This window comes from Carassius gibelio, chromosome B14, assembly GCF_023724105.1.
Source record: "Carassius gibelio isolate Cgi1373 ecotype wild population from Czech Republic chromosome B14, carGib1.2-hapl.c, whole genome shotgun sequence".
Lineage (NCBI taxonomy): Eukaryota > Metazoa > Chordata > Actinopteri > Cypriniformes > Cyprinidae > Carassius > Carassius gibelio.
In genome coordinates, this window is record NC_068409.1 from 29215024 (window position 1) to 29232034 (window position 17011).

Below are 17011 nucleotides of genomic sequence, written 5' to 3' on the forward strand. Positions count from 1 at the left end.
TATATATATATACCTCAAAATAAAAAAAATATCAAATGATTAAATCGCGATTAATCGCATTCCAAAAAAAACTTTTTGTTTACATAATATAGGTGTGTTTACTGTGTATATTTATTATGTGTATACATAAATACACACACATACATGTATATATTTATTAATTTTTACATGTATATATTAAATATATTTTTATATGATATAAATTATATGAATATATGTAAATATTTTCTAAATATAGGCTGTATGTGAGTGTATTTATATATATATATAACTGAATATACACTACACACACACATTTATAGTGTTATACATTTATAAAAAAAATTTTTTATATGTATATAATTTAATTGTTTATATTTTTTGTAATAAAAGTTCCTTTAAAAAATCCTAGAAAAAACTCCGGTAACAGGGTTGAATTATTGAGCTTGATGAATGCCATCCTTGTTAAAATATTTACAAAAATGGATTGAAATTTTAAATTGTAATAATATAATAATAATATAATATATTATTTAAATACATTTGTAAATATAGTCATTTATAATTTTATTCATTTAAAGGCAATTAATTAATTTTAATGTTTTATTTCTGTTATACACACATATGAAAATATATTAATAATTTGCTTTATGAATGTATAAATGTATTAATTTACCAATTTTTACTTACAAAAATGTAATTAATGACTTAATAATTTTCTAAATAATAAATATGTAATAAAATAGTAATTAAACCACATATTACTACATTTATATATACTTATTATATATACATAAAAAAAGCTTGATGAATGTGGTCCACGTTAAAATATTTATAAAAATGGACTGATATTCAAAATTATTAGGAATTTAATATAAGATATTACGAGGTTGTATACTTTTCATTATCAGATAAAGTATGTCTGACTTCTGAGGTGGGACAGGCCAAAATCATGCAGGGAGGGAGGGAGACAATTGATTTGTGTAAAACTAGTTTTATGTCATGTAATAGTTGAAAAGTCATATACCGTATCTAATAAAAAAACAATAGGATATCTTGATAATTCCAACTTTACTCCAGTATGGCTTCATGTTAGCATTTTCACATTTATACAGGAATAATTAAACAGGTTTGGTTACTGCAATTCATCCCAACACTTTTCATGAACTCTCACAAAGTGTGTTCGGTGTTGAACGAGCGCTTTCATAAAATCAAATCCCTGCAGATCTCTGTGCTACCAAATGGCCTGATTTCCAGCGAACGTCCTGTTTGAGAAATCTGGTTCATTCAAAGCTTAATTAAAAAATAATTACCCAGAATTCAAGCATGTCAAAATGCCCCCAAGAAGGATCCAAATAACGTGTTTGGGAAGCTGCTGGAGGTGTCGTATTGTGCTTGAAATATTAAGCGTGCACGAGTTTGTCTTTGTGTTTCCTCTTGTAGAACAATGTTGGATTTGTAGACGTTTGAAATGCGGGGCATGTTGTGTGGATTTGGGGCTTTTCTCACAGCAGTGTCAGGCTTGTCTGAGTCAGTGATTCTACATCAGGGTTCATCAGCTCTGTTGTGAGCGTTTGTGTTTGAAAAGGATCTTTCACAGGAGAGTTTGGCTTCAGAATGGTTAATAAGCTGTCAGAAGAGTGTGTTTGGGGAGGATGGAGCCAGGTTTCGGGGGAACAGAGGACCGGTTTTCTGAGTTGGTCCCTTTTGGACGTAATGGATCTGTAATCTGTGGGACCGGTGTTAATTAACAGCATCTGTTCAGAATCAGCACTGATGTTTCAGGTTGGAAAAGTTGGTCCAGCGCTAACGAATCTGGTCTTTTGCCCATTTTGACCTCGTTCAGAATACATTAGGGTTAAAGGAATGTTCCAGGTTGAATATAGCTGAAGCTTTATGAAAAGCATCTTTGATTTGGTGTGTGCAGAAAATTATTCCACCTCGCCCTTCAGTCGGTAGAAACTATAAGATAGTAATGCAAAGAACATATCATTTTTTTTTTCTAAAAAGGATTAATTAACTACATTTACATTATCTACTCACACACACACACACATACAAATATATATATATATATATATATATATATATATATATATATATAATATGTAAAAATATTTATGTATATGCATTTAATTATATGTAGATAATATACATGAAATAATAATACACAATATTTTCTAATAAATTTGTAAATGTATTAATTTACTATTTTATTTATATTACATATAATATAATAATTAAGTTATTAAATGTAATCATTTACTATTTTATTATATACTGTATGTATATCTAATACAAAATTGTGTATATATGCATTTATTTATATGTAAATATAATTTAATACATGTATTTAAAATGTTATTAATATTATTTATGTAATTATTTTTAATATTTAATATATATAATTCATATATTAAAATTGCATGTAAAAATATAAACAATATAATGTCGTTAAATTAATTATTTGTTTAGTGAATGTCTAAATGTAGTAATTTACATTTAATATACAGTTTAATATAAAAGTATTTATATTATTTATATAAAAACATTTAATTACTGTATATGTATTTGTATGTATTTACGTATTACATTTATTATTTGTTTTTTTTCATTTGTTTACCTAAAAAAAAATGTTAAAACAAAAAAGCTTAAAATTCTACAAAAGGAAAGTGTAATTTCAGTTTGTAAAAAGTGATTTTCTTGCTTATGAACTATGTAACGCAATATATACAGTATACACTTCTTTTTATTAAAGTAGTAGTTGTATATTTTTCTGGCAGTGTGGTGTGTGAAATCGGTCCGGCCAAAATCGACAAAGCCGGAGAGGTGGAAATCATTGTGGGCAGAGGAAAGAAAGGCATATCCACACATCTGGTCCGCTTCACCTACAGGGTAAGTCACGATTCTACATTACCCAGCATGCACTGCTCACGCAGTAATTGAGTGAAACTCTGCTGCTGTGTGAGTCCACAGGAGCATCTCTCTGCGTGCGTCATGTAATGCTGGGCTGTTTTGTGTGTGGCCGCTGGTCTTATGCTCCTGCAGGCCTCATAATTATCACCGCTGACGGCTTTAGAAGGGTTTATTGCATCAGTTTTCAGGGAGACAGGCTGTCACAGTCGCTCCCGCGGGGAAACGTTGAGGGTGTGTGTTTGTTCGGCACACTCTCGGACAGCACACAGATGCATTTCCTTGGATTATGTAATCATTACAATAGGATGGTAATGCATGGGACGGCTGTCATTGCTGGGTATTTGCAGTTTATGTGCACATTATTACTTCAATATTGCAGTAGATATGATTTATTTGAATGAATAATTAGTTATATCATGTGAAATGGTGTGTGTGATATTATTTCACTAATGTAATATGAGATCTTCGTCTCTGTAGGACCCTGTAGCACAGAGCGTGTCTCCTGAACGAGGTCCTAAAGCAGGAGGAACCATCCTCACTATCGCTGGGGTGGACCTGGACACCGCTTCAAAACAAGACCTTCAAGTCATGGTGGGCGATGTGCCCTGCCGAGTGTGAGTGCATCATGGGAAATGCCGTTTCTGTCATTTTCATTAGATTTGCCCTCTTTGGTTCACTTGTGCTCTTCCTCTCTGTCAGTGAGAGCTTTGGAAAGCGGATGACCTGTAAACTGTCGGAGTATCTGGGCGATACGGTTCCGTCGCCTCACCTCACCGTCAGAGTCCAATACGGCAAACACACCACAACCAGCATCAGCACGGCCTTTCAGTTCTCCAGCAACCCCTCTGTGTCCGACCATCAGCCCAGGAGCAGCTTCATCTGGTCAGTTCTGCTCGGTTCCTCACCCACACAACCAGTACATCATTACGCTTTCATCATTTGTACCCCCATCAATACTGCTTTTTGCTAGACATTATTTAAATAAATATTATTACAATTATTATTATTATTATTATTATTATTATTATTATATAATAATTATTATTATTTTGAGATATTTTAATTAATGTAATATGATAATATATATAGTGTTGTATGTGTATAAAAATGATAAAATATAAATAAGCATAAATATGCTAAATATTTTTATTAATTAGTTGTAGAATTTTTGTAATTTTTGTATACTTTAAATATATAGTTCATATCTGATTATATTGTATCATATATATATATATATATATATATATATATATATATATATATATATATATATATATATATATATATATATATATATATATATACACACACAATTCACACACTCAATTTTATATATATATATATATATATATATATATATATATATAATCTATTATTATATAAAAATCTATTATTATTGTATATTATATTATATAAATTTACTACATATATAATAAATTATTAATTTATTTTTCTCTATTGCTAAATGTAACATTTACTGTTTTATCATATATGTATATCTAATAAAATAATTGTGTATATATGCATTTATTTATATGTAAATAATATAATTGAAATACATTTGTATATATATTAATTTACTATTTTATTTATATGATTTACACATGTATATGTATACATATTTTTCTGAATTGCTAAATGTTATAATTTACTATTTTACTATGTATGTTTATCTAAAATAAATGAACTGTATATATGCACTTATATGTAAATAATTTATGTAAATAAATTTAATCTATTTACTTTGTTTTATTTATATAGCACGTAATTATTTACATTTATTAATTGAATGTGTGTATATGTATTTATACTGCATGTATTTTTATATTATAAAAAATTATTATTTTTTTACATAAAAGATATCTAAACAAAAATGTTTCTAATTCTACAAAAGGCAGGTGTGATTTCAGTTTGTAAAAAGTGATTTTTTGGGTTATGAACTATGTAAAACAATATATACAGTAGTTTTGTGGTCCTCAAAAGCATGTCATACTTGTACGATATATTTTCCAGAGATATAGTATAGTTAAAATAGTTTTGTATATTTATTTTATAATTTTTTATTATTATAAAATATAAAATGTACATTGTAGTATAATATATATAGAGAGATATACACGCCTTAACATTATGTTAAGAAGATTATTTTATATTATAATAATTTTATTTTATATAATATACATTTTATTGTACACTGCCCTTCAGCAGTGTAACAACAAGTAAAATATAAAAATATATTACTGTGTATTTCAGTGGTGGCCGAGCAATCCTGGTGCTGGGTTCTGGGTTTGACCTGGTCCAGAAGGCTTCTATCAGGGTGGTGGCGTCGGCTGGAGAATGGTCCACACAGACCGTCCCAGAAGAGGTGAGAAGGAGAAACACCAACAGCGGCTCTCGAGGGAAACATCACTTGCTGTTTGGTTTTCATTTGATCAGTTCCTCTCACTTGCACGAATCGCTCAGCTTCTGATTGAAACGATGAGAGCTGCTCCGATCTGAGGCGCTCAAGTTACGAGACGGAGATTAAACAAGCATTTATCTAACGAAAGACTTGATGAACGCTTCATTTCATCTCTCTTATCTGAGGAGAAGCTTTTGTACTCCATCCCTTCCTCAGTGCTTCCATCGCTCTTGCTCCATCTGTCTATCTATCAGATTTTCCGCCCCCACTTTTAGGGACTTTTGCTGCTCCCTCTCAGAATATCAATAGATTTCCCAGCTGCAGTGAAATCTGTTCCTCTGTTTTGCTGAGGACTTTCAGTCCATGTCATGGTTGGACATTAACGGGGGCTTCTGGGTAAAAAAATGCCAACAAAATGAACAAAAATGCCAAATAAATTTGAGATAAAGGGACAAAAATGGCCCTTGTACAGTTTAAATAAATATATTACTGCTGATGCAATTAAATTCAAATGTGAAAAATTATTGAAAAGTGTCACTTTGTGTAATTAGGAGCCCAGCCTCAAGTGATCTATCTGTTATATCTTTGTTATATCTGTATCTTCTTCTTCTTCCGCTCTTCAAGTCTATGGCAGCCCATTGAACTGCTTGCGAGAAAGTTATGAAATTTGCCGCACAGATTGAGAACAGTCTCATCATTCAGCATACCAAATTTGGAGGCTCTAACTCAAACCCTCTAGCGCCACCATTGGGCCAAATCTGCAATCATATTTCTGCTAATAACTTTTGAAATATAAGGTATAGAAGCAAAGTTCTTTTTTCATCTGATTTCCTGTCAAAGACAAATACATACTAACATTAAGACATTAAGAAAAATGTAAAATTTTTGTTTATGATTTCTGAACAGTTAGGGCAAAAATCATAAGGTGAGATGCATCAACCGATCAGCCGATAAACGGTTATCCCTTGTCAGCCAATTTGAGCGTAGGCAATTTTGAATTTTGTAATAAAATACTGAATATTACGAATGCTTTAGTGTATTGTTTTGAATCTCATAGAACCGCTTGTGGGAAAGCTATGAAATTTGGTACAAAGATAGAAAACCATCTCATCATTAACCACAATGAAGTTTGAGTCTCTAACTCAAACTCTGTAGCGCCACCAACAGGCCAAAGTTGCACTCATGTTTCTGCTAATAACTAGATTGCTCTAAAAGCAATTCCTTAATGGTTTTATCTGTTCAACGAAATTGGTTAAGTTCGTCTTTAGAGCATTCTAAAAGTTACTTTCGTAAAGTGCATTAATCTATGACAAAGTTGTGCAAAAATGGACATGAGACTACATCATAAACAATAAAGTGTAGATATGATGCATAGAGATTCGTTTTGAAGTTTTTGCATAACTTGCATGACTCAGACTAGACTAGCATCATGGACCATGTTTGTCTGTGTAGGCAGAATATGACGTGCTGTCTCAATTTACAGAAGTGATGTTAACACAGTCTCTTATTTTGTCAGTTTGTAGAGAATTGCACATTCAAAAACGACACCTTGATCACGTTTGTGTCACCTGCGGTCAACGAGTCTCAGTTCTATAGGACGTACGTGCAGCTGGATAACCTCCAGACCGAGCTGACACCGTTTGAGTATCACCCCAACCCCACGTTTGATCCCCTCAGCAAGACCGTAATCACTGAGAACAGCATGATCATTGTGAATGTGAGTATCTGCTCGTGATCTCATTCAGACAGCGGTTTTTCACGCGAGTAAACCTGATTTTGTTGTGTCTCAGGGTCGTGGTTTTTCTAAAGCGATGACGGCGAATGAAGCGCAGGCGTTTGTGGGAGACATAGAGTGTAACGTAAACACGTTACAGGATGAAAAATTATTCCTGGACCCGCCGTCGAAAGTCCCCAGTGCTCGATCCAAGAGACAGAGGAGAGACACCGGCTCTGACCCGCTCGACCTGGTGGTGAGACAACATCCATCCATCCATCCATCCATCCATCCATCCATCCATCCATCCATCCTTCCATCCATCCATCCATCCATCCTTCCATCCATCCATCCATCCTTCCATCCATCCATCCATCCATCCATCCATCCATCCATCCATCCTTCCATCCATCCATTCTTCCATCCATCCATCCATCCTTCCATCCATCCATCCATCCATCCATCTATCCTTCCATCCATCCATCCATCCATCCTTCCATCCATCCATCCCTCCATCCATCCATCCATCCATCCATCCATCCCTCCATCCATCCTTCCATCCATCCTTCCATCCATCCATCCATCCATCCATCCTTCCATCCATCCATTCTTCCATCCATCCATCCTTCCATCCATCCATCCCTCCATCCATCCATCCATCCATCCATCCATCCATCCATCCATCCATCCTTCCATCCATCCATCCCTCCATCCATCCATCCTTCCATCCTTCCATCCATCCATCCTTCCATCCATCCATGTGTGTATGTGTGTGTGTATATATATATATATATAAAATGTAACCATTTTTGACAAAAACCTTTATTCGCACCTATTTATCGATGCATCTATCCACCCATTTATTTGTTTCTTGATGTTCTTCATTTTTAGCTAAAATAAAATAAAAAATAAATATGCATATAGTAAAAATATTGTATAATATAGTAAAAATATAGACTTATAATATATAATTCATTTTTTTTATTCTTTAAAAATGTGTGTTTTATTTATGTATCTATTAATACATTTAGCTGTCCACCCACTTATTTTTTTAATTTTATTTACATTTGTATATTTCATTAAAAAAATCAAATTTTGAGTAATTTATATATTCAACAGTTCATCACGTCTATCCATTTATTATAGCTATCTATCCACCTTTTTATTAGTTTGTTTCCTCATCCACGTATTCAGATATTCATCTCTCCATCCACCCGTTGGCTTATCCATCCATTTCTTTTCATTCTTCCACCCATCAACTTTCCTGTATATATCTGTATATATATCTCTCGACCAGTTTATTAATCCATCCATCCATCCATCCATCCGTCCAGTCCTAACACAGACTGTTTCTCCTTCCCTCAGATTAAGTTTGGGAAGGGCGAGTGGTTGGTCGGCTCAGTCCGGTACGAGAGGAAGTACAGTCTCCCGCTGCCCATCATCATCCCGGCGGTGCTCGTTCCCATGCTGCTGATCATCGTCATCTCCGTCCTCTGCTACAGGTTACAGAGAAGAACTGCACTTCCCACAATGCCCTTGAGCTGTTGGTCTGAGTGAACGTTTCATGTAATGAATTCATCTGCTCGTGTGTGTGTAGGAGGAAGAGCCAGCAGGCCGAGCGCGAGTACGAGAAAGTGAAGCATCAGCTGGAGAATCTGGAGGAGAGTGTTCGTGACCGCTGCAAAAAAGAGTTCACAGGTCACATGTGCACGCATAATACCTTTACCATCGCAACAGATGATTGAAGCGAGGAAAAAGCTTTTCTTTGTGTCTGCGATGGAAAAGTGACGACTGGCTTATGCTACTCAATTATTTGTTAACTCAACTAATCGGACTAGAATATGTCAGTCTCAGTGTGTAAAATCTTTTAATGTTTTTTTTTGTTTTGTTTTTTCGACTAAAGCATGCTATCAGCTTCTCTTTATTAAGTTCTTTATCAATTGTTTGCCACCAATTTATTTGTTCTTTTGTATTTGTTGTATCTTTCATCCACTTGTTTGTTTATTTGTGAGTCATTTATCTGTCCATTCACGTTTATGTATTTATTTCTTTGTTTTTCAATTAATCCATTCTTTAATTATCCTTTCAGGTATTTATTTATCCCTTGTTTTTCTCTCTATTCACATATTTATCAATTAATGTATTATCTACTGTATCTTTCTCCTTATTTTTTGATTTATCAGTCATTTATCTGTCCTTTCGCGTTTATGTATTTATTTATTTAAAAATTTGTACATTGTTTATCTTTTATTAATTTATAATTTATAATTTATTATTATTTATTCATTAATTCAGCAACCTATTATTTATTTGTTAGTTTGTTTGGTTTTATTTATTTATCAGTAAATCTACATTAATATGTCTATGTATCTTTCCACCTATTTTCCACCTGTTTTTTTTCCGTTTATTATTTATTTTTTCATGTGTCATCTATCTGTCCATTTATTTATTTATTTATCCACCCGTTTATTTATCAATTCATCTAATGTTTTTCTATCTTTCCAAATATTTTTTTTTATTGACAGTTGCAATAAAAGTGATACATATATAATTAAATAAATGTGAATGGACAGATAATCATTTATTTATTCATATACTTGTTACTTTTTATCTTTAATTAATCCATTGTTTACCAATTATTTATTAATTTATTAATCTACCTGTTTAAATGTCTTTATGTATTTTTCCAGCTATTTTTTATTGATCTATTTCTTCATTTGCTATCTATCTGTCCATATATTCATTCATTCATTCATCCATCCATCTACATAATTATTTATCAATTAATCTATTGTTTTCCTAACTTTCCAGATATTTTTTTAATTGACAGTCACTTATCTGTCCATTCACGTATATTTATTTGTGTATTTATTACTAATTATTTTTTATTTAATCTATTATTTATCTACCCTTTCACCCTTTTATGTATATATTTATTTATTTATCCATTGATCAATGGTATTTGCATTGTTGCCTCACACCCAGAAGTCTGGTTTTGACACATACTAATGAAATTTGGATATGTAAATCTCAGAACTGTCTGGATGAGTTTACGTGGATCTGAAGCAAACACGTCATTGACATTGAACGTGTCATTTCCTGCAGATCTGATGATTGAAATGGAGGACCACGGCAATGACATCAGCGAGGGCCGCATCCCCTTCCTGGACTACAAGACCTACACCGACCGCGTCTTCTTCCTGCCCTCGAAGGACGGTGCCAACGACGTCATGATCACCGGCAAACTGGATATCCCAGAATCCCGCAGGGCTACGGTCACCCAGGCGCTGAACCAGTTCTCCAACCTCCTCAACAGCAAAACTTTCCTCATCAATGTATGAAGCACACACACAAACTGTAATTATGATCCATTTATACACTCTTCACGTACTCGTTTTAAACCATTCGGTGCAGCTATCAGCGGGAAAGGTCAGTAAATTGATATTTGACGATAATTGTGGAAGGTTTCTCATCAGAAAGCACACACATCATCGACGAAGCCTTTAGACAGTCGCTCAATTATACCCGAATGACACTAAAACAGCCCCAGAGGACTCCATCAGCTCCTGCGCTCCCATTAAAATCTTCTGTATTCACGCCGCAAACACAATTAAACATTTACATCTAATAACACACATGTACACACATAAACAAGCACACCGTCCGTGTTTTAAGACTGGCCTGTAATTATCTCCCAAGTGTTTATATCATTACCCACCACACACACACACACACACACACACACACACACACGAGAGTCCATCATAACCAACACAATACTCATTAGAATATAACAAGACGCTCGTAATGTAGATGGAAATCGTAATGCTCCACACTTTTAATCACACAGGGAAGTTAGTAAACCGTGATCTCTCTGTGTGAAGTTTATCAGGACGCTGGAGGGCCGTCCGGATTTTAACGCCAGGGCCAAAGTGTATTTTGCGTCTCTGCTGACCGTGGCGCTTCACGGGAAACTGGAATATTACACAGACATCATGAGGACACTTCTGCTGGGGCTCATGGAGGACTACGTTCACAGCAAGAACCCTAAACTGCTGCTTCGCAGGTGAGACGCGGCTGACACTAACTGAGGCCTATGGCCAAATGGTGCAAAATTCCGAGCCTGCAATCTGATTGGCTGGTTTTGTTATGTTGCAGCCTGATTGGCTGGTTACGTACTATTAGTTAACAGTGTTATTTTAGACACACCTGTGTGTAAAAATGTGTCATTTTTATGTTGTGTTTTCATTTTAGCCCTATTTTGTTTGTCATTTTCATTCTTTTTTCTTTTGTATTATAAGAATATAATAAAATATATAAATAGATCATAAATTAATATAAAGATATGGAATATTTGTCATAAATATAATACATTCTAATACTTGTATTTAGGTTTAATTATATTTAGCTGTTATTGACAGGATAAAAAGTGTTGTTTTACACTATCCTTGAGAAATGTTTAAGTATGTTATGTACTTTTTGTGAAGACCATAAAGAATCATAACTACTTGGGGAAAATGGGCATCTGATGTCCCCTTTAAAAAGGGGCGGGGCTACTAGATAAGTCCCGCCCTGTCTAGTTGAAATGATTCTAATAATATGCTTTTTTTTCTTTGTGTAAAATATATTTATTTCTTGTGCTTTGGGGTGCAATATGGCATGTTTTCGACAGGTTTTCATGAGATTTAAGGCTCCGGAGGCATATCTAGTCACTAGATTTCCCATATGAATTTGTTTATATTTAATGGCATTAAATCATTGGAATATATTGAGAGTTCTGGTTTGAGGCAGTAAAAGGCAAGCAAACATCCGCAAGCATGAATGTTAAATATATGCTTATTGATTTGGGATGGACCACAAAGCCAAGCTCTTGCTATGTGAGAGATTATCATTTTTTAATCAATCGATCGTTCTGATTGATCAACCTGGGGATGTCACATAAAACATGTCATGTTCATCAAAATCTGTCTTGACATTCAAAAAACAAACAAACCTCTCTGTCCCAAAGCAGAACATACTCCAGCTTCATGTTCACATGCTTCTTTGATTGTCATAGTTGGGTGCTGATGCTAATTGTTGTTGTTTGTTCTTGACAGAAATGAGTGTGTTAGTGTTGATTAAAGCAGTAGGCCACTGGAGGCTGATCTTAACACAGTTAAGGGAAACCACTTCAGATAACTCTAACGTAAAGCCTCCAGTGGCTTGTTGCTTTCAATAACAGCCAGCAACCGCAACATCTGTCTTCAATAAATAAATGTGCCTATTATTGAAAATAACTGTTAATAACCCGACTGTTGGCTCTTTAGTGACTTGTCGTGTTAATATAGTGCTTAACTGACAGATCAGATTAGATATAAGCTTCAAATGTGATTTCAGAAATGCAGTTTTATAAAAAAAAAAAATTATTTTAGGAGGTTCACAGAGGAAAAGGTGTCCATGTTTTAGAGCAGGCATTATATATAATATAATACAAAATAATATAATTATTACCTTTTTTTATCAACTCGTGAACTCCAGTTTGGGAAACACTGTTTTATTGAATATTAATTAGCAAATGTGTGTATTATATATATATATATATATATATATATATATATATATATATATATATATATATATATATATATATATATATATATATATATATATATATATATATATATATATATAATATAATGTTTAAAATTATTTGATTATATATTATATTTTTTTATACAAAATTATTTATGAATTTTTACGATTTAATTATAAATGTAAAAAATTCTCAATTCTCATTTTACAGTTTTATGATGTAATTAATGATTTGAAAACACTGTTTTAGTTAATATTAGTGTTTTAATATAGAATTATTTATATTTTTAATTGTGTTAAATTATTTTATTAATTTACTTAAAATAAAGCAAGTTTTTAAATATGAAATTGTATTCATTTTTATACTTTTTTTTTTTTTTTTTACAAATTTTTATGGTTTATGATTTATGATCCAATTTATTAATCCATTTATTATCCAAACACCAGTTTAATTTGAGTGAATGTTAGTTTTTAAGTATTTTATTATAAAAATGTTTAAAAGAAATATTTTTAATTATCATTTGATGTAAAATTATATGTTGTATATATTATTTAAATAATTTTTATATGAAATGATTCATTCTTTTTTACGATTTTAATTGTTAGTTTTACTGAATATTAGTTAGTAAGTGTGTGTGTGTGTGTGTGTGTGTGTGTGTGTGCAGGTCTGAAACGGTGGTGGAAAGGATGCTGAGTAACTGGATGTCCATCTGTCTCTATCAGTACCTGAAGGTAAAATATCAAACATGACACAAGATTCATACATCGGGATTTAATGATCAAGTCCAGTCTTGATCTGGAAGCTGGAAGTATTACACACCTCACCTTAAGCTTCATATTACATCAGATGGGTTTATTAGTATTTTAAGGTCTTGTAGGGTTTGGATTAGTTCTGTCCACGGTGTGTCAGTGAAGCTTTGATATTCATGAGTGTGACTGATGAAGATGATGATAATAGTGTTTAATGAAGTAGCGTCTGTTCCTCGTCTGCATGAATCAGCACTAGAGTGAGGAGGGATGTGTGTGTGTGTGTGTGTGTGTGTGTGTGAGGGATGAAAGCAGCAGCAGGATTGTGTTAAAGTGCTGCTGTTTGTTCAGGACAGCGCTGGAGAGCCGCTCTACAAACTCTTCAGGGCCATCAAGCACCAGATTGAGAAGGGGCCTGTGGACGCACAGGTCAAGAAAGCCAAATACACGCTGAACGACACCGGCCTTCTGGGAGATGACGTGGAGTATGTTGTGCTGGTATGTGATCAACAGCCTGATGTGACGAATGTGACCTGCTCAGAACAAAACTGATCTGGAGTTTTCCCACTTTCATTCGTTGATGAACAAAGGACTGTTCTATTTTTATTTTATTTTATTTTTTTGGTGCTACTACAAACAAAAAGATGAGAATGATAGTTATGGATTCATACTGCATTTATTAAAATTTTAAATGGAAACATATCTTATACACATTCATATACGGCAATTAACTACAGTTGAAGTAATAAAAAGCAGTTTGAATTAAGGAGCGAAAACAATATAATAATTAAAAAACATATTCATATTTTAAAAGTCATTGATTATATTCAAAATATATCATAATCATTTATTATTCATCAGATTATATTATATTATATATATATATATATATATATATATATATATACATTTATTACAGATGTATTGTTAATATGTGTAATATATGTTATATATTGTTATATATATATATATATATATATATATATATATATACTACAAATATAATCTAAATGAAAGATTATGTATCTATATCTATCTATAAAATACATGTAAAATACAGTAATATCAGTAGTATGAATTATAAATAAATAAGCAAAAATAATGGTATGGTTTTAATAATAGTTATCTAATAACAATAAAATAAATGAATTTATAAGAATTTATTATAAAATGATACATGCAATTAATATTAATGTTCATATATAAATGTATAATAAAATTGAAATTACATGTATAATTCATGAATATAATATTATAGTGTTACATTGTGTGTGTGTGTGTGTGTATATATATATATATATATATATATATATATATATATATATATATATATATATATATATATACATTGAATTATATCACATTTTTATGAAAAAGATTATATATATATATATATATATATATATATATAAAATATTATATTTTTTGTATATTCCCACATTTATTGCACACATAATTAAGTGTGAAAATGAGTGAAGGAACATCTGTTTATTAAACAATATAACCTACCCAATATTAAAAAAAAAAAATTAATAAACAGGTATCTATAATTGGTATCAAGTACCAAAAATTAAAGTATTAGTATGGCACCTGTTATGGTAAAAGTGTTATCATTTGGATCTCTAATACATATTTGAATATGCTTTATTTGATCCCAGATCACTTCAGATACTTTCTGAACAGGTTTGGTCAGTATTTGTCAGTATTTTCTGTGCTCCGGCAGACGCTGCAGGTGCTGGTTCAGGGCGAGGGGCCGGACATCACCCCCGTGAAGGTGCTGAACTGTGACACCATCTCTCAGGTGAAGGAGAAGATCATCGAGCAGGTCTACAAAAACCTGCCGTACTCTCAGAGACCCAAAGTAGACAGCGTCACCCTCGGTGAGCCGGCGTCGTGATCTCACGTGCAGCGCCACACTTTCTTCTTCTTCTTCTTCTTCTTCACGTCTTCTGGTCTCTCCCACAGAATGGCGTCCCGGCTCCACGGGACAGATCCTGTCAGATCTAGACGTGTCGTCACAGAAGGAGGGCAGGTGGAGGCGCATCAATACGTTGGCCCATTATAACGTGAGCACATGGGTTGAGCAGTATTGCTCCAGTGAAGACAAGAGGGTCATTGTTTGTTCTTATACATGACTTTGGTGTGGTTTCAGGTACGTGATAATGCGACGGTGGTCCTCTCCAGAGTTCAGCACACACATCAATCCTACGAGCAAAATCACGATAACCATGAAGAGAGTGAGTGCGAGTCTGCTTTGTAAGTGTGATCTGTCACTGGCGCTCAGACTTATACACTCTCTTCACCCGAACTCACAGGAAACGCCCTGCTGGACGATGATAAAGTGTTTCACCTGGTGCGACCGGCCGATGAGCTGGACGAGATAAAATCTAAGAGAGGCAGCATAAAGGACAAATCCATGACCAAAGCCATCACTGAGATCTATCTGACCCGACTGCTTTCCGTCAAGGTGCTGAGCTCTTCATGCATTCACCACATCTGACTTCAGCGTTAACGTTTCATTAATAAATCGAATGACTTGGTTTTATCAGGGTTGTTGTTGTTAATTAAAACTAAAACCTTAAAGAAAGAATGCCACCTGAAACTAAATGAATATTATTTATTTATTTCAAAACATTTCGGCTAGTCATCATTCTTCATATTTTTATATAAAGTACTGAAATAACTTTAAATAAACTAAACCCTATTCAAAAAATTAATGATGACTATATAGATACATTAAAAAAGAGAAACATGAGAGAAATGCACAACGAAATTACTTTATAACTTTAAAAAAACTGTAATTCAAAATATTGACAAAAATATATTAGTATATGTCAGTGATATTAAAATAATACTGGATTTTATCCAGAATTGATTGGATTGTGGTAATTTATTCATATATATATATATATATATATATATATATATATATATATATATATATATATATATATATCTATATCATTGGGTCTTTTGTGGTCTTGTTTACATCAATAGAAAATACATTTTAGAGATATTACATTATATTAAATTATTAACATTTTTTATTATTATTTTAAAACTGTTAATAAAATGTAAATGTAAAATAAAATGTATCCCACATTTAGCAAGCAGAAGCAACATTGCACAGATCGAAGGCTGAGAGTGCCACTTTAAAATCAATTAAAAATATGCAATTTATTAATTAAAATGAAATGCATTTCAAATTGATACTAATAGACATTTAAAAAAAAATCTTTTTACTTATTTGACATTTTTAATTGCCATTCAGAGTCCGCTATTTTGCATGAGAAATGAATCTCTTCATAAAATATATCTTGTTGAATTTGAGCATGAAGTATATTATCTAAAAAGATGCACATTTATCTTGTATTATACATAATTTCAATGAAAAAATAAGATTTTTGCATCTTTACATTTAGTTGACAACAGTGCGTAATCACTTGTGATTAATGTTGGTGATGAACGGCCCAGTTCTCCAGCAGTATTTAATGTGGAACGTGTGTCATATAATAATTATAACCTCCATAAACCTCCAGGAACTATTCTGAGTGCTGGCATGTTCTCTTAAGTCACGACGTGTAAATCTAATTCTGTTTGACTGGTTCGTCGCATGTCCTTGTGTCAGAGGCCGTTCTGCGTAAATTGAGCGATTAGAGAGGCTAATTACCTCGCAAGTCTTT

General features: G+C 32.7%; 1 protein-coding gene across 1 annotated transcript; it reads left to right on the plus strand.

Moving 5' to 3' along the window:
- Positions 1 to 2688: 2688 nt before the first annotated feature.
- Positions 2689 to 15843, plus strand: LOC127971592 (plexin-B2-like). Its single transcript, XM_052574707.1, has 16 exons — positions 2689 to 2874; positions 3373 to 3509; positions 3595 to 3777; positions 5149 to 5260; positions 6813 to 7013; positions 7087 to 7266; positions 8376 to 8512; positions 8608 to 8708; positions 10116 to 10345; positions 10895 to 11076; positions 13247 to 13313; positions 13680 to 13826; positions 15052 to 15208; positions 15294 to 15394; positions 15481 to 15565; positions 15644 to 15843. The coding sequence occupies exons 1-16, from the start codon at positions 2689 to 2691 to the stop codon at positions 15826 to 15828; spliced, it is 2391 nt and encodes a 796-aa protein (XP_052430667.1). The 3' UTR covers positions 15829 to 15843.
- Positions 15844 to 17011: the final 1168 nt, after the last annotated feature.

Excerpts from the sequence above, each read along its gene's own strand:
- LOC127971592 (XM_052574707.1), top strand. The coding sequence starts at position 2,689 with ATGAACTATGTAACGCAATATATACAGTATACACTTCTTTTTATTAAA. Across the intron at positions 3,778-5,148 it reads CCCAGGAGCAGCTTCATCTG|TGGTGGCCGAGCAATCCTGG; the intron begins GTCAGTTCTGCT and ends TGTGTATTTCAG. Across the intron at positions 15,566-15,643 it reads TCACGATAACCATGAAGAGA|GAAACGCCCTGCTGGACGAT; the intron begins GTGAGTGCGAGT and ends CCGAACTCACAG.